This window comes from Octopus sinensis, linkage group LG10 (genome assembly GCF_006345805.1).
Source record: "Octopus sinensis linkage group LG10, ASM634580v1, whole genome shotgun sequence".
In the NCBI taxonomy this organism is placed as follows: Eukaryota; Metazoa; Mollusca; class Cephalopoda; order Octopoda; family Octopodidae; genus Octopus; species Octopus sinensis.
The window spans coordinates 57152969-57172809 of record NC_043006.1 but is presented as its reverse complement, the minus strand read 5'-3'; the positions used below and the strand labels follow the sequence as shown (position 1 = coordinate 57172809).

General features: G+C 37.4%; 1 protein-coding gene across 1 annotated transcript in view; it reads left to right on the top strand.

The window, feature by feature from the left end:
- The first annotated feature begins 4875 nt into the window (after positions 1–4875).
- Positions 4876–19841, top strand: part of LOC115216363 (ethanolaminephosphotransferase 1) — a 132763-nt gene continuing 117797 nt past the window's right edge. Inside the window, exon 1 of the mRNA XM_029785629.2 lies at positions 4876–5027. Within this exon, the coding sequence (XP_029641489.1) occupies positions 4971–5027 (57 nt within the window). The 5' untranslated portion in view covers positions 4876–4970. The remainder of the gene's footprint in view (positions 5028–19841) is intronic.

The following is a 19841-nucleotide window of genomic DNA, read 5'->3' as shown; positions in this document are numbered from 1 at the left end:
GTAGTGCTCCGACAACTAACAACTGATGCTGGCAGTTTGTTCCATGCATCAGTAGCTCTTAGCGTGAAAAAATGTTTCCAAAAGTCATGGGGGCTGTGCTGTTTTCTGACTTTGTAAACATGTCCACGGGTGTTAGACAGATGGAGTTTGAAAAGGTGCTCAGAGTTATTGTTTGTTAATAATTTCAAGAAATTCAGAGTATAAGACAACAAAAATAAGAAAGGAGAAAATCACATCTTTAATTGATGATTGCACCATACATTACCAACTATCATTTCTGTTGTGTCAAATATTTAGATGCAGAAAAAGGTGTATTAATTTGACTGGTATAAAATTACTATAAATTAGCATATCTGAAAATAAATGCAAACACAATATTATCAAAGCAATTCAAAATAGTTTAAGTTAAAAGTGAATTAAGAAAATATCTGTAATAGATGAATGCATGCAAAAATAAATGTGAAGAAGAAATATAATATTCTAAGCAAAGCCAGTTTAATATTTAACTTTTGATGACGACAGTATGTAATGAATGAATAGGAACATAGAAATCCTACGTCCTGACAATTAGTTATCAATTAAATATGCTAAAAAATGTTTTAGGAAAATTATGCCTATCAGTTTGTAGGAAAAGCAATCATAATTGATGGGTTATTTAGTATTGAAATATTTAAATGTTCTATATTTATGAGAACATTTCATTCTAAAATTACTTTTACAATTCAATAATATCAATTTAGAAGTAATTATGTTATACATTTCCTCAAGGCAAAGATCACACACTTATTATTCTTAAACAAGAATGTTAAGAGTAACTCTGAAGTTTTGGCCAGCTAAACCATCATCACACTGCAATGCATTAGTGTTAGTTTTGTCTTTATATAGTCTATATTGAGCTAAAATCATCTTTGGGTGTGTAGGTTTGAGTGGGGTGGTAATTAAAGTTTTCATGGTTTATTATGGAAAAGTGTTTTGGAAACATTTTGATTAAATTTGGGGTTATGTTATTGTTTAGAATTTATCAATGCATGTTGAACTTCATAAACACATATGTTGTTTCTCTTTTGTTAGGTAAGCATGAGGTATGACAGTATTTTTACTGATTTTGGTGGATTTAATAATTTGTTGTGACAATACAAGGGCCAAAGGTACAAAGTCCAGTATTTAATCCCTTAGTAATTGGGTGTGTCAACTTATTTTTCAAAAGTATGTAGGTGGTAAATTTAGGCTAATCAGGTCTTGTTGACATTTAGGAAATTTCTTGTTTTCATTTGTAAGGTTGGGGGTGATTATTCAGGCACGTCATAACTTTGTTAGTATTGAAAGTTGTTTCTCTTGTGCTTTGATGTTCACAAAAGTATTTGAGTAAAGGTTGTATGTTTATGTTTCTCTTTAGCATTGTTCTATAAGCAATTTGATTAGTATATAGGGATTTTAACCTTCCTGTTTGTGGAGGCAGAGTTTGATTGGTGTTTGTTCAATTCTGTTTGAGATATATGCTAAAGTGAAGCTCATATAGGTGTGTATATATTTATGTATAAAAATGGGAACAAAAATATATAAGACTAACTCTAATACATCACCCTCTGATCATGGCTTAACTGGTTGAAACTTCAAAATCACTGCCAAAAATATTCTCATTTAAGAATATAAATTTGTACTCTACAAAAGTATAGAGTAACCCATCAGATTAATGTAAAATAGTTTTTATTATAACTAGATGCACACATACATTTAAAACTGGCTTTTATTGGGTCAAATATTTGTACTATACTCTCTTTATCCAATTGCCATTCTTTACCTCTCATTTCCCACTTCTGACCTTTTCCTCCTGGTGAGGGAAGGGAACGCTGTCAGTCGACCATTGCTTATAAACTTTGACTTTTTCTTGTTTTCTAAGGTTTTTTTCTTTCCAAACTTGCATCACACTTCACATATCTTGAAGAGTTTTGATATTTAAGGAAGCCTTTGTTCTTTACTTGCTTAATATAGCTCCACTCTTAAGACAATGCATTATTCTTTCTCGCAGCTTCGCTTTTGGCATTTTTCTTTTGTGAAGAGGAGCTGGATTAACAGAATCCTTAGAGAAGTGAATAAAATGCCCTTTGTTATTTGGATATATTTCTTTATTTGAATTCTACTGAAGTCACCTCTAACATGCATCTTTCTGCTGAATAATAAAAGAGAGATCCAGGCAAACATTGGTTCAGTTAAATTTTCTTCTACCCTCTAAAACTGAGGCCCTTTATTAGTGTTACATATTTCCATCATGGTTCTCACTGTCTCATTTTCATGCTGAACATAATGGTAAACACAATGACTATGTGGAGGAGTCACTATGTTGGAGTGCAACCTATTAGAAACAACAACCAAATCACTCCTCACATATTTAATGGAAAAAAAAAAGCTAACACATTAGATAATGTTTCTATTGGTATACCATATGAATAAAGATGGAATGACAACTACCTTGCTACACTCTCTCTCATTGTGATATATTCTATCATGTCCATACACCTTTTTATTGATTGTTTTTAAATTCTATTGTTTTATATAGTAGCTGAAGAAACTGTAAAATAGATTTAATAGTTTAGTTGTTGCTAACATACTTGATGTTGTAAGGTGAGATATTTTAAAATTGTGATGAGAATAGTAATTTTCCAAATGACTAATTCTTGTTAAAAATGACAAGGGAGATAATCACAACATTAAAATTCAATGACTATAAAAATACAGTGCAGAAAGATTTATAGAAAATAATGGTTTTTGGTTTCTGTTTTTCCATCTTCCATAGGTTTTGTGAGAAATACAAACTCATTGATATAAACCATATAGCAGAAAGGATTTTTACGAGTAACATGAAAAGACGGCTAAAAATATGTTACTCTTTAAATTTTGAAATTATTATAATTTGGTTAACACTCACACTACTTTTTCTCACTTGAGAAATTTGTTTTCTCATGAACTTCAAATGAAATGAAACCTTTTTGATGATTTTAACAAATTTTCTTTTCTTCTCTTCGTAAATTATACTCCCCCCTGCCCCCCAAAAACCCCATGCCTCACTGGGATAATAATTATTATTGCTACAGTGATACTAACAATTGGAATATATTTTATAAGCTGGAATCGTTCACAATATCTTTCATGCAACTATTTTCCAGACTACTGGAATTCCTTTGCTGATGAGGATGGATTTTTTTTCTCCTTTTTAGCCAATTGTGTTATGACGATTATAAACAATTCCGTCTGCACAATATATGTTCAGACAGAGAAAAAAAGGGCGGTGTTGGGATAAGGCTAACAGCTGTAAATTCGTTTCGACTCTTAGGAGTTTCCCGCTGCAACAGTGTACCACCTGTAACTATCAACCAATGCATTACTTATAAACTCATGTATATTACTGATTCGAGTAAACTGGATACGTAAATTTGCATATTTAATATTTTTTTTTTTTACAATGAAATCGGACATTAAATTATTGGTGTGTCAAGTATTTCGTTATGTACTGTAGAACATATCTCTGTTTTATCCAACACTAATTGTGGTCAATATAAAGATCCTCACCCGTTAGGGGGGTGGGGTGGAAGCGCGTGTGGTATAAACAACTGTGTAGAAAACGAATATATATATATATAAAATAAAGAAAAAACAATTTGCCCAAACGACCCTGGGGATGGGGTGGGGGAGAGGACTTTCGGAAAATTCACAAGATCCGATTTTCCCCTCATAACTTTCAGGAAAAGGGATATATATTGAAAAAAAAAACAAACAAACAAAAACACAACACCTTCCCAATTCTACGGCCTTGGCCTTCAAGCAGGTTATCCACATGCTAGAAATAACACCCAACTCTCAAATGGGCAAGACCATTTTCTGTTCCAGAAACACACGATGTTTTGCGCTGGTCAAATGATTCTCTTTGATTTCACTTTGTCACAGTATTTCTTTGCTATTTTTACTTTTCTTTTTTCAACTCATATTTTTTGTAACTTTCAAAAAAAAAAAAAAAAAATGAACATTTTAATTTCACACGAATCACTTTGTTATATTACTGCGGGAAATTACTCTGAAAGAAATCTTTGCAGAAAGATGAGTAGATTGATTACACATTTCTTTCATTATGTTATCGCAGTTTTGTGAGATTTGGCAGTTATTTCTAGCATAGCGTGTGAATAGCCTGCTCGAAGACCAAGGCCGTAGAATTGGGAGGGGAGGGTTTCTTTTCTTTTCTTTTTTTAAATTGAAATTTTACAAACAAATTCTTTTTCAGAATCAGATTCTCCATAGCCGAAAACGTGAGATTCCGTAAAAAAAAAAATCAATATATATATCCATTTTCCGAAAGTTATGAGGGAAAATCGGATCTCGTGAATTTTCCAAAAATCCTCTCCCCATCCCCCCGGTTCGTTTGCGCATTTTTTTTTTTCATATTCGAGTTCTACACAGTTGTTAACACCCAGTAAGCTGGTTTTATTTATTTATTTTTTTGTTTTCGTTAAGTGGTGAGGATCTTTATATTGGCCCTAATTGTTTGCGTGTATAAACACACACACTACCTTTCATTGTACGTTTTTGTTTACTTCCGCCGTATCTCGTTCTTTCTTCGCTTCATTCACTAAATATCTGTCTCACACTTTTTATTTCTTTTTCTTTTATTTCTTCATATACGTCGTTACTCTCTCTCTCTCTGCTTCACTTCTCTTTTCTGATTTTAATCGCCCCCCTGTCTCTCTTTCATGCCTTGTTTCTCTTCTCTCCTTTCGTTTTCTCTCTATCTCTTTTTTAATCTCTCTCTGCTTCCTTCTCTTCCACCTCTTTGTCTTCATATCGTCCATCCCATTCACTGCCTCACTCTATCCGTCTTTACATAATTCCCAACTGTCTTTTGTAACAACGTCTCTGATTGGTCAATAGAGCATATACTACCGATCAAACGCTCGCATTACAATATTGTCTGCTCTATCAAGATGGCTGATATAGTCGGTCTCACACCGTCTATTCTTGCCGGTTTTGACAAATACAAGGTATGTTTAATGTTGTTTCTTGTTCTGCCTATACATATTCAGTCCTGCCAACTTAAACTCACTGAAGACTATTAAATGGAACCGTATTGTATATAAAAATGCACTATTTACCCTCTCATTTCGCTTTTCATTTACGATGTTTTGTCTCTCGCACGACTTTCATTTTATATTTCACACCAAACACTGTCCAAGTGTCTACTATAGGTTGTAAATGAAATATCTATGTAATACCTCGATTTAAACGAGGAGGAGGGAAACGGGCACAAACTGAATGCTCGGCTAATGACCAAGCATTTTTTTTTCTTCCTCGTGAATGTATTTATCTCAGCATTTACTATGGAATATATGTAAAAATGTTGCTTTTATAATTTTGCCGTAAAAAGTTGGTGGGACGAGATGCAAAAATATAAGATTTGTTGTTTGGTCGTTTAAAAGGTATTGTCGTTCTCTGGAAAATCCCCGACTGCCTTGCATGCACCCCATAAATGAATCTCAATAAACCATCTTAGAACGAAACCAACTGTTGCCGACATAGCTTTTTATTTCTGTTTTAACTAACCCTTATCTGCTATCCACTTTCGCTTGTGTACAGATTCACTTACATCACTATACGTGCTTTTGTTTTGAGAAACAAATGACTATTACTGTATCTCATCTCTATCTCTTCATGACACATGCTTGACCATTTGTGTAGTTTGATATCTACCGTCTTTTCGTTCAAGTCCCACATACATCGTGTTTTTCTTTTTCCTCAAAATCGCTAACCATAAGTAGTTATAAATATATAAATAATTTAGTTTGCTCGTTCTCCCATACAAGATGTGGAAAAATAAAGATTATTTCAGCACATTTTTTCTTTCTTTTTTTTTTTTTACATTAGGAAGAAACGTACCTACACAAATCCCTAACCTTGGGAGCTTGAAAATTGTTTGAGTCAGCTAAGTTTCAGATTAGTTCAGAATAACTGTTACTATTAAACCGAACAAAGTGCTCGGTTTAACCATGATAGTTATTCTTTGATATTCGAGTTTGTTAAATATCTTTCTAGAAAAATTATTGCTGTTTTTCTGTTATCTTTTTTACTCCCCCTACCCCACTTTTTTCTTTTTCATTATTTTTTTTAAGCGGTCATGTTTTTTATACATTTGAAATTATCATTCTGTAAATAAAGTTGTCTTCAAAATACCAAATTTTCACCTTTTTGTAAATCCATCACTACTATCGAACTCTCCATTGTTTCTTGCTCCTAATGTTTCACTATTCATGTGGAAATGAACAAATCTGGAAAATAATTTGTTTCTCAATTATTTTTTCACATCTTGTTTTAAGCCGAGATTACTCTTTGACTGTAAAAGCAACTGACCGACAGAGCTAGCACATGACTGCTGCTAAAAATAACAGTTGAACAGTATTGTAAGGGATTGCTCGTTACCCCTCCCTCTACCAATTCCATTTATTTTCTGTTTTGCCATTCTGTAAAAGCATCTTTTGATATTGCACAAAAATTAAATGAACACATTAAGCCTGATCTACCTGATCAGTGTGCGTTTTTTTTTTTTTTTTTGTATATTGGACAAGAAAGAATGAAGAAGACCAATAAGAACAGAAATCAAGATAATACTAATCAAATGTAATCTTACCATCGATCTGATTGGGAACAATAGTTTGTCAGTAAGACACCTCCCTGCTCTCCAGGAAATAAATAATATTCAATTTTTAAAAAAAATGTATAGTGGAAAACTGAATAGCCATTGATATAATTAATTGAAATCAAACTTAGTTTTACTTTTTTTTTTTCATTTCCTAGACATAAAACACAGTTCTAGATGGATATTGGGGTTCAGAAATCCTTTAATTTAGGACATGAAGATAACTGGCATTCAGTTCAGGACATTGAAGTAATGGGCAGTTGTATGTCCTTCAGTTTGGGGCATCAATATAAAACATTACTATACAGAAAGTAGAGAAATATGGCATGAAATGGGACAGCTGTAATATGTACATGAACTGATTCAAGCAGATGCTCCTTTTGAAAATAAGGCAATACACACTTGCCCTTAAAACTAGAACACAAAATTGTAGTTATGCAGTTTAGAATCTGTGATTTCCTGAATTTAGAACCACAAGAATTTGTCTTATCACTCCCTTTAAAAATTTGTGTCTATTCAGTTACACAAAGCATACATTCAGTCTCATACACATGGCATTTTAGCTGCATCCTCCTGTAATTCTCCGGTCAAAGACACATAACCACTCTACTGGTTTCATGTTGAAACTGGCCAGATCCAGCCTCTCACAATGTCATTCTAAAAATAAACAATTACATCCTCAAAATCTTGAAGCTAGTTGTATTTTGTAGCTTCAAAATAAATAAGCATTACATTTGATAAATTAATCTGAATGCACGCACCAAATTCTTACCAGAATCATCAAATATAGACAATTGTTACATTCAACAGCATAACAATGCTGCATATGTAAAATATAGTCACTTCAAATTACATACAGTACCTTATCATCCTCAGCACATAGAATTCATAGTAAAAGAAGTAAAAGGCTTATGCACACTAAAAGCAATTGCAAGCTCTGTATTTGAATAAGAAAAAGACACAAGTGTACATTTGATTTAACATCAGTTTTACCAGTCTTGCCTGAGACCTTAATATCTCCATAACAAACTGCAAAGACCAACTTCATTTTGTATCATCACAGATTGCACACAAACCATAAGCTTAATCCATGTATAAAAATGAAACAAAAATATTCGAAATGATCACCTGGACATGAGTGAGGCTTTTTTTTTTTTTTAGTTCTTTCGCCACATCAAATTCCATCCCTGATACTCCCTCTCATTTATGCATGGTCACTCGCAACACGTCTGCAAAATACTATCTTTCCCACTCAGTCCTAATAAAGATACACCCCTCCTCTTAACATACAGATGGCAGATGCATCAAATAACCTTTTTAATTCTCAAAAATTTGTGTTAGGTTGCATCCACTGATAAATAAATGCAAAGAAGAGCTACTGTCATGCTTTGACCAAGTCCACCATCCCCACATTTCTCTTGGGATCACCACGAAAGTTTGCAAAAAGACAGTATTAGAGTGGATCATGGTCCGAGTACAGTATGTCCGAACTGTCAGACTACATTCTGGAATGCACAGCTGGGACCTTGGCATGATAAAGCAAAAGATTTCTGTTTATTGCTTTACTGCCGTACCTATCAAAGCTCTCCTTGGGCTAAACACTTACCTAACATAGTTTACACTTCTTTCCTTATACAAACTACATTACTTTGTAACTCATCTCATTTAGTTTTAGGTGTTATCTTTTTTTAATATTGAATCAATAGAATAACATTGGAGTGTTTTCTCTCCACTTTCCACTTATTACAAAGTTATTTCAAGTATTCCTTGAACACCACATACAGTCAAATATATATAATTTACAATAAAACTTTCCTAGGTTGTTTTATTTTTTATTTTTTGTTTGTTTTTGTAATAGCATTCCAACCATTATGGCCTTTCACATCACTCAAAACACTACACGAGTGTGTTTGCAACCGAGGATACATAAGCTACAAAATAACTGTAGGACAGCTTAGCTGTTGTAAGCAAATGTACTTAACACCTAAACTTCAAGCGATTTTAGAGAAAATCACTCAATGCCAATTACATACTAAGAGATCTCAATATCTGAAAGCAAAGATTCTTTTGATGCTTTACTTAAGTCATGGTAAACCAGAGGAAAATTATGCACTGCCCCTACACCTGGGGAGTAACCCCACTCCACCTGTTGTGTCTCTGTTGTATATCATACATGATGTAGATATTCCTATTACACGTATGTAATATCTAAATTATAAGTGCAACATACAAATATATCAATGTTATTTCTAAAGCACTACATGCGTAATTCTCATTGAAAACTTAATTTAGAATGTTTGACAAAAATAAAGAAAATATACCCATTAATAAGCAGTCAATATAATCTATCAGGTTTTGTATAGTTTGGCAACTTTTCTATTGCAAATGACAATGTCATAAACGTTTAAAAGAGACCAATGAGAGAACCTTTCAAGTGTTGAAGGATGTTTCTATAGAGTAATTTGACATGCTAAGATTAGCACTTAAATCTCTCCTCATACCCTACCACCTTAAAGAACCTTGGTATTAACTGTTATGTAAACTGTTCTTTTCGGCATAATATGTGACACACACACATATTATAGCACCCATAGGTTACATCAGTGTTTCTTTACCATTTTACCCTTGTGTAACCCTTAAAATAAATTACGTGTTTCAAGGAACCCCTGCACAAAAAGAAAAAATTATACAGCATATCTTTCTCATGTTTTTCATCGTAGTTCACATGGTAAATATAATATATATCATCATCATCGTCGTTTAACGTCCGTTCTCCATGCTAGCATGGGTTGGACGGTTCGACCGGGGTTCTGGGAAGCCAGAAGGCTGCACCAGGCTCCAGTCTAATTTGGCAATGTTTCTACAGCTGGATGCCCTTCCTAACGCCAACCACTCCGTGAGTGTAGTGGGTGCTTTTTACGTGCCACCTGCACAGGTGCCAGGCGGGGCTGGCAACGGCCACGGTCAGATTGGTGTATTTTATGTGCCACCGGCACGGAAGCCAGTCGAGGCGGTGCTGGCATCGGCCACGAGTCGGATAGTGCTTTTTACGTACCACCAGACCAGGGATCCTGGCTGGTTCAATTCGATTTCGATTTCGCTTGCCCCAACATGTCTTCACAAGCAAAGGGGGTTGGCAAGGGTGCCTGTCGTACGGTCGCATTGGAGTATTTTACGTGCCACGGCCACGAGTCGGATAGTGCTTTTTACGTACCACCAGACCAGGGATCCTGGCTGGTTCAATTCGATTTCGATTTCGCTTGCCCCAACATGTCTTCACAAGCAAAGGGGGTTGGCATGGGTGCCTGTCGTACGGTCGCATTGGAGTATTTTACGTGCCACGGCCCCGAGTCGGATAGTGCTTTTTACGTACCACCAGGCCAGGGATCCTGGCTGGTTCAATTCGATTTCGATTTCGCTTGCCCCAACATGTCTTCGCAAGCATGGGGGGTTGGGATGGGTGTCTGTCGTCGGATGAGGTTCTATATCGACTTCGCTTGCCTCAACCGGTCTTTGTGTCCAAGGGAGGAAAGGCATTCATAAGTGGGCTGGGCTCACTTGTCCTGCCTGGTCTTCTCACGTACAGAATATTTCCAAAGGTCTCGGTCTCTGGTCATTTCCTCAGTGAGGCCTAAAGTTCGAAGGTCGTGCTTCACCACCTCGTCCCAGGTTTTCCTGGGTCTACCTCTTCCACGGGTTCCCTCAACTGCTAGGGATTGGCACTTTCTCACACACCTATCTTCATCCATTCTCGCCACATGACCATACCAGCGCAATCGTCTCTCTTGCACACCACAACTGATGCTTCTTAGGTACAACATTTCTCTCAAGGTGCTAACGCTCTGTCGAGTATGTACACTGACATTACACATCCATCGGAGCATACTGGCTTCATTCCTCACGAGCTTACGCATGTCCTCAGCAGTCACGGCCCATGTTTCACTGCCATGTAGCATGGCTGTTCGTACACACGCATCATACAGTCTGCCTTTTACTCTGAGCGAGAGGCCTTTAGTCACCAGCAGAGGTAAGAGCTCCCTAAACTTTGCCCAGGCTATTCTTATTCTAGCAGTTACACTTTCAGCGCACCCACCCCCACTACTGACTTGGTCACCTAGATAACGGAAGCTATCAACTACTTCTAGTTTTTCCCCCTGGAAAGTGACGGAAGTTGTTTTCTGCAGATTTTCGGAGGTTAATGCTCCCGAGCATCTGCCACATACAAAAACTATCTTCCCAGTTAGCCTACCTTTGACATTGCTGCACCTCTTATGTGTCCATAGCTTACACTGGGTACATCTTATAGAGTTTCTACCTACACCTTTTCTACAGATCGAGCAGGGCCATCTTCCTGAAGATATTTGTGGATTGTCTACCTTTCTACTTATTAGTACTTTGGTTTTAGCTAGGTTGACTCTAAGGCCCCTTGATTCTAAACCCTCCTTCCACACCTGGAACTTCTCCTCCAGTTCTGATAGTGACTCAGCAATAAGAGCAAGGTCGTCAGCGTAGAGGAGCTCCCAGGGACAGCCTGTCTTGAATTCCTCCGTAATTGCCTGGAGTACTATGATAAATAGGAGGGGGCTGAGTACTGAACCCTGGTGGACCCCAACCTCTACTTTGAATTCTTCTGTGTACATGTTGCCAACCCTAACCTTACTTACGGCATCTCTGTACATGGCTTGCACAGTCCTCACCAGCCATTCATCTATCCCTAGTTTCCTCATTGACCACCAGATAAGGGATCGGGGGACCCTATCAAAAGCTTTCTCCATGTCAACGAAAGCCAGGTACAGGGGCTTATCTTTGGCTAGGTATTTCTCCTGCAGCTGCCTTACCAGGAATATAGCATCAGTGGTACTTTTTCCTGGCACGAACCCAAACTGCATCTCATCTAAACTAACTCTCTCTCTAATTAGTTGGGCTATGACCCTCTCCGTAACCTTCATTACTTGATCCAACAGCTTGATACCTCTGTAATTATTTGTATCTAGGGCATCACCTTTACCTTTGTAGCAGTTGACTAGTATGCTGCTGCACCAGTCATTGGGTATGACTCCTTCGTGTATCACCTGGTTGACTATACGGGTGACTAGGTTATAGCCGACACTGCCAGATATTTTGAGCATCTCTGCAGTAATTCCTGATGGGCCTGGGGCTTTCCCTGTCTTCATGCTTCTAATTGCCTTAGCTACCACGGAACTATCAACTCGGATAGCTGGTCCCTCTGTAGGGTCAACATTCGGCAGACTCTCTTTATCCCATTCATTTTCCTCATTCAGTAACCTTTCATAGTGGCGTCTCCAAGCTTCTCTCTTTGCATCCTCATTTAGCGCAAGTGAACCATCCTCCATGCGAACACATTTCTCTCCTACCACATCACGATTCTCTCTCACACACTGTCTTGCAACACGAAATACCTCAAGTCTTTCATCCTCACGGCGCAGGACATTGGCAAATTTTCTCTTATCTGCTTCCCCTCTGGCTAGATAGACCTGTCTCCTAGCTTCCCTTCTGGCAGTCTGATACCCTTCCCTGCTACCACCGTTCTTCCAGGCCTTCCAAGCCTGTTTCTTTTGTCTAATAGCCCTGTCAACAATATTGTTCCACCACCACGTTATTTTGGGTCTTAAGGGGACTTTGCACCAGCCACAAATCTGGTCAGCGGCTTTCAGCAGGTTGTCCCTCAGAAACGTCCAGTTGTCTTCTACCCCATGTGTAGCTATACCCCCTTCCACTTCGTCAAAGGCTTCAAGTAACATATCTCTAAATCTCTGTCCATTCGCAGGGGCTTTAAGCTTCCAGACCCTTCTTCTCCATGTTGGTCGTCTTCTAGTCGCCCTCTTAGTCCTGATCCTAAAGTCACTAACTACCAGTCTATGTTGTGGGGTGCATTCTTCGCCTGGGAAGGTTTTGGCATTTTTAAGCAGCCATCTTTCCCTTTTTCTGGCAAGGATGTAGTCGATTTGGCTAGTATGCCGGCCCGATCGGTAGGTGACCAGGTGGCTTGTTGGTTTCCTGAAGTTAGTGTTGCAGTAGGAGTAAAATCACTTGCAAACAGCTAGATTTATTTAGATCACTGTCCCACCATCATTTTTACTTGTGCAGTACATCCTGACTTGCAAAAAACTTTGACACTGATATTCAACTGAATTTAACATAATTTTATAATTATCATGCTGTAAGATAAAAATAACGAATTATTAAGACTAACTTTTAATACTCCCATAATTGACCTATGTTGAGATGGAGAAAAACTGTTGCTGGAGTTCTTGAAAACTGAGCAAACTGTAGACTTCTTCCATGCACTTAGGAAGCACTTCTTTGAGACAATAACTGTATTAGAATTGAGGCCTCTTCTCTTTTTTTAATACAAGGCTGGGATTTTATTTGGGCCAGTTACATTTGGCAGATGATCATTTACACTCCAAAGTTAAAAATAAAGCAGTTAGAATGAATAGTTAGTTAGTTAGTTAGTTAATTTGGCTCAAAAGCAAATAGCAAGGCCATGTAGGGGGACATGGAGTTAAGTACAGGGTGGTGTTCATGTAAAGAGTTCAGGCCACTTAAGGTCCAGGGAGGCTTTGAACAAAGCGGTCGTCGGCATCTTCACCATCTCGTCTGGCAGCTTGTTCCACGGATCCGCAACCCGGACGGAGAAAGCTCCTCTCCTTCGATTGAGATGAAATCGTCGCAGGTAGAGCTTTTTGGAATGACCCCAAAATAGAATAAAGTTCAGAAAAGATTGGCTTTCAAATATTTATCCCACTGTGTAATAATGGCACATAACTCAATGAGTCCCCAATGTTTATGATCGAAAGACTGCTGCTCAGAAATCTTGGACAATACAACTACTATATATGTGAATACCCTTGATAGCATTGCCCAAAAATGAAGACTATTTTGCTGACTTAGTGGTTCTAGTACATGAGTATTTACTATCTCACCCACTTTCCTCTTTGTCTCTGCATTCTATTACGACTATAACAAGCTGGCCCTCTGTCTAAACCCACTTTATGCATCATGAATTCTCTATTCTTTGCATCCTTTCGTATATTGCTTCAATCACTGCACACATTTTGTAATAGCTGAAACTCTTTGTGCTGTGAACTTGAGGTACTTAGTAACTTTAAACACTCCTTAGTAAGGATGCAGGTGATAATATAGTCCTAGATATTATCATTTTACATACATTTTTCCACCTTTGCATGGGTTCGAAGGGCCTTTTTCTGCATAGCATCTTGCTACTTATACTGTCCTTTGTTACTGCTTTCATAAGGTTCAACTTCTTGAAGTCACCTTTCACTGCTGTTTCCTAATTCTATAGATAGTCTAAGATAGGCTATCTAAAAAAAAAAATGAAAAATAAAAAAAAAAGATGGTCTTAGGTCTATTTGATCAATTCTGACTTAAAACTAAACACCAGAATATTACATTCACATTAGAAATACATCAGTATCGATATCCCTTCTGTCATTAGGCCTCCTTCTCTTCATAATCATCATCAATTGTACTAAGCTCTTTTGGAAACAGAATAGAGCGTGTCTTGTTCTCAAGAAAAGCAGCCTCTTTGGCTCTGCTAGCTTCTATCCTTACACAGTCACTTCCAACATGTGGGAGGTGATGGCAGCAACCAATATGCATCCTACATACCTTACGACAAACCAGCACTGGCTTTATGAACAGAGATTTCATATCTTCCAATGAGGCCTTGCCAATCTTGATTTGTTCTTCAATGGTATAGGCACACAAAGTTGTGTGGAAAGTAGCTTGCTTTCCAACCACATGGTTCCGGGTTCAGTCCCACTGCGTGGCACTTTGGGCAAGTGTCTTCTACTATAGTTTCGGGCTGACCAAAGCTTTGTGAGTGGATTTGGTAGATAGAAACTGAAACAAGCCCATTGTGTATATATATTTATATATATGTGTGTGTGTGTGTTTACATCCCCATAACTTAGCAGTTCAGTAAAGGAGATAGAATAAGAACCATGCTTAAAAAAAAAAGATAAAAATCACTACACATATCAATAAAACCTTACTCCCCATCATCCCAAATATAAGCAGCATGCGATTAGAACCCTTGAAGTTGCTACAAATGCTAGATCTCACCATCAGTGAGGATCTCTTCTGGTGAACACACTTTAAAAAACACTGCATTACAAAACTTAGCCTTCCACATAAGGACTAGAAAATATTTCAGATTCTTAACAACTATTGATCCTCTACAAAGCTCAGGTTAACTTGAAATGGAGTACTAGTCTTATAACTAGGACTACATATACTACATACACTCCCAGATATCTTACACTGCATTCAAAGAAAGGCTATTTGACCGACTGGTATGAAGTTCCTCACTATCACATTCCAACTTATGGCCTACTTGACGTGTTGCCTTATCTGCCAATATTACTGTGGCCTCTGATTTTGAGAATTGGCCAGCTGGTCTCGCTTATGCATTCCTAATTTGCTACCCCCACTTATGCACTCGCAATTTGCTTCTCTTTAATTATCTATATCATTTAAATACTCACTCTCCATTAAGGGCTCTCCAACTACCTCCCCAGAACTCCTTTCCTGCACATATTTCATTTGCAGTCAACTATTTGTGACCATTTAAGAGGAATATTATCAATGTGTGTTGCTGGTCTTAGGGGGCCAGTGAAAGATATGGGTACAGATCCTTCTACTCAACCAGGCAAATACAAATTATTTTATTTGATCAAAATCAATCTAATGTGGTTGCTTATTTAGTTAGAAACAGTAGCTGAATGTTCCGCAAACCACATGCTACTGAAGTACAAATGGGAAGGACATATTAGGCAGTGTAGTCTGGTGTACACGGTACATAGATAAAAACTGATAGTCTAGTTACAATTGAAAACTTTTTGATCAGAGATCTGAATCAGGGCTGCCGAGGGCTAAATAACTTGATCTATATCTTCATTTTTAGCCTACAGGCGATTTCCTTCTCCGGAAAATCATTCTAAGAAATAGAAAATGAGATAATTGAATCACTATTTTTAAAATTGGCACAAGGCCACAAATTATGAAGGAAAATATAGCCAATTATATTAACTCCATATTTGAGGGATACTTATTTTTTTTTATCTTCTTAGCAACTAGAGGGAAATTTTGACGCAACGGCATCACTGTGTGATTGTGAAGTTTGCTTCCCAACGATGTACCACTGCAGGGGACCTTGGGCAAGTGTCTTCTACTATAGCCCCTGGTTGACCCAAGCCATCTGAGTGGACTTAGAAAGATAGTGGGGAAAAAAAACAAACTGTCATTTGTGTGTGTGTGTGTGTATGTATATATATATATATATATATATATATATATATATATATATATATATATATATATATATAATATATATATATATATAGAGAGAGAGAGAGAGGAGAGAGAGAGAGAGAGAGATTCAGTTGAATATGGTACTTAAGTTAAAGGCACCAGAATTTGGTATGGTATTATCCATATTTATATATCATCATCATCGTTTAACGTCCGCTTTCCATGCTAGCATGGGTTGGACGGTTCAACTGGGGTCTGGGAAGCCCGAAGGCTGCACCAGGCCAGTCAGATCTGGCAGTGTTTCTACAGCTGGATGCCCTTCCTAACACCAACCACTCCGTGAGTGTAGTGGGTGCTTTTTACGTGCCACCGACACAGGTGCCAGACGAGGCTGGCGAATGGCCATTTTATATATATATATATAAAATCTTCATCCTTTCATTTATTCATCTTTTAGTGTCCATGTCTGATGCTGGCATGGGTTGGACAGTTTAACATGATGTGACAGATATGAGTATCACAATGTACTCCAAAGTCTGCTTCATAATAGTTTCAATGGCTGGAAGCCCTTCTTCATGCCAAACGCATCAAAAATGTATTGAGTGTCATTTTCATGGCACCAGCATGGGGTTGCCATGCTGCTGACAAGACTAATATCTTCTTTGACAGAATAGCGCTACAGTAAGGAAGGCAGTAGCTTTATGCTAAGAAATGAGAGGTTACAGTTTGAAAGAAAGGGCCAGAACAGAACATGGTTCTTGCTGTTGAGGAGGTACATAGTTACATTATAGGAGTGTGTTTGGAAGTAACAGAGGTGAGCTGGAAAAGAGGTGAAATAGGGATGATGAGGTGTCGGAGCGGACCATGAAAGTACAAAGTGAATAGGAATGGGGACAGAATGGAGTGTACATGGGTAGAGTTTGTGTGTATGGGGAGAGTGAAAGGTAGGTAATGGGGGTGAATATAATGAATGATGAACAGGTGTTGAAGGATAGTAATTATATGTTAAAGAGAAGGTAAGGAAGAGTATGTGATGACTGCAGCTCCAAAAAGTGGTCTACTTGTATCTGGAATTCTCTCAATCACCAGTTTGTTAGATCAGAATTGATGTTGGGGCTAAGTAACAACAGTTAATAAATGAATGGATGGCCAATATTGGTTTCAAATTTTGACTTGAGGCTAGCAGTTTCAGTGGGAGAGGGAAAGTTGATTACATCGAGCCCAGTGCTCATCTGGTACTTGTTTTATTGATTCCAAAAAGATAGAAGACGAAGTTGACCTCAGTTGAATTTGAACTCAGAATGCAAAGCTAGACGAAATGCCACTGAACATTTGATTCTGTCAGCTCACTGCTTTATGAACAAGAGATATTAAAATGGTTATAATGATGATGATATAGGTGCAGGCATGGCTTTGTGGTAAGAAGCTTGCTTCCCAATCACATGGTACTGGGTTCAGTCCCACTGAGTGGCACCTATGGCAAGTGTCTTCTACTATAGCTTTGTGAGTGGATTTGGTAGACAGAAACTGAAAGAAGCCTGTTGTGTGTGTGTTGGTGTGTTTACATCCCCATAACTTAGTGGTTAAGCAAAGGAGATTGATAGCAGGCTTGAAAAGAAAATGTTCTTAAGTCTATTCATTTGATTAGAATTCTTCAAAGCATGGCCACAGTCTAATGACTGAAACAAGTAAAAGATAAATGTTAATCAGTTGCTGAAAAAAAAAAAATTTAAGTAATGACAATTGAATTGTTTTGCATAATGAAAGAAAAATAATCTTAGTCTCTCAACTCCCAGTTAGAAACAAGGCTGTCAGTTTGACCTTTCTGACCATGACAGTAAAAAAAAATGTTAAATACTAATGGGAATGGTTGTAGTTTCTTTTTGTTATCATAGAACTTTGCTGTTAAACCTATCTATTGAAATAAGAGAGTCCAGGGCAGTCCTGTAACTCTGGTGGAGAATACTAATTCATATAGTCTGTATCACCATCATCCTCGTTATTATTTTTCCATGTTTGCATGGGTCAGACAATCCGTTGGGGCTGGATGCCTTTCCTGTTGCCAACCTTCACTTGTTTCCAAATAAGGTAATATTCCCCCATTGCTAGACATATTTTCACAGAAGACTGGAAATGAAGGACACTGCTTGCATGACAGACATTTAAGACAAGGGGACTAACACGCACGCACACATTACGGACTTTTTTTCAATTTCTCTCTACGAAATCCACTCAAAGTTTAGGTCAGCCTTATGTGGGCTATAATAGAAGACCTTGAAGTTGGGAAGTAAACTTCTTATCACACGGCCATGCCTGTGCCTGTTACGAAAACTATATTTCTAAGTATGCTTATGAAGGAGTTTGGAGAATGTTTGTTGTCAGGATTGTACTAGTTAGTTAGAAATACATGAAAATATGAATTGAAAAGGAAGTAGATCAGATTCTTTCCTCTAAAAGGCATTATTTGATTTTTTCTTTTGTTCTTTTATTTGTTTCAGTTACTTGACTGCAGCCATGCTGGAGCACTGCCTTGAAGGGTTTTAGTCGAACAAACTGACCCCAGGACTTATTTGTTTTAAGCCTTGTACTTATTTTATCAGTCACTAAGTTATGGGGATGTAAACACACCAACACTGGTTGTCATGGTGTGATGGGTGGGGGGTAAACATAGACACAATGACACACTAATGATATATATATATATATACTAGCAGCTAAGCCTGGTTTCACCTGGTCAGTTTGGATGATGTGGCTGTAAAACCTGCTCTGTGTAAGCGTTCAACTTGTTTGGGCACGCTTACATTAAAAAAACAATTTTAGAATGACTTTTTCTGTCAAAACAAAAAATAACTGACCACTAAAAAAAAAACCAACCAAGATTCAACCAAATCAAAAAATAAGCACAAATACTAAGTGAACAAAGATGAACCATCCCACTTCCATTGCACATGCACACACACACATTCACACACCGCCCCCTTTTACATACACACACATATATTCAGAGTTGAAACGCTGTTTGCTTTATTTTTTAGCGTACAATTTTCATCATCCCACTACCAAGTATGACATCACCCCTTCCTTTCTCATTCATAAACACAAGAGTATTATTTTAGTTGATTATCTCAGTAACCATGGGAGCTGTGTAAAAATACAAAGCCCAGCATCACCACTGGATCATTCTACACATCTGTGTAATTTTTCGCGCAATTCCACCCTGCCATTTGACTGAGAATCCCAAGACAGGAAAGAATCGCCCATGTCAAATTTATATGTACATATATATCCCTGCATATCTCACATCTATTTTCATTCCTCCACTTCACTCTCCATTCCATATCTTATCTAGAATAACTATTGCTTAACCATTTTCTCACACCGTCTCTGATGAAGGGATATATAAAATATCCAGGGAACAGCTGTAAGACCTTCTCTTTATAAATGTTCTGAAATCTTTCACAGCCTTGGATTTTTATCTCATTCTGTTAATTATTTTGTGTATATATATATATGACAGTCTTTCAGTTTCCGTTTACCAAATCCACTAACAAGACTTTGGTCAGCCTGAGGTTTTAGTAAAAGACACTTGCCCAAGGTGCCACTCAATGGGACTGAACCTGGAAACGTGGTTAGGAAGCAAGCTTTTTACCACACAGCTATACCTGCACTTATTAAGTATATTTTTCTCTCTCACCAACCAATATTTTAAAATGTTTGAGCCTACAAGTAAAGTTGTACATGTGTGCTTCTATATGGATTTATTTGCTTCTTGGAAAAGGTGAGTTTTCAAGGAAATCTTAATATAGATCTACTGCTATGCTTCTCTGGCACTATCACAAGATTTATTTGTGAGCAATTAGGTTATCTT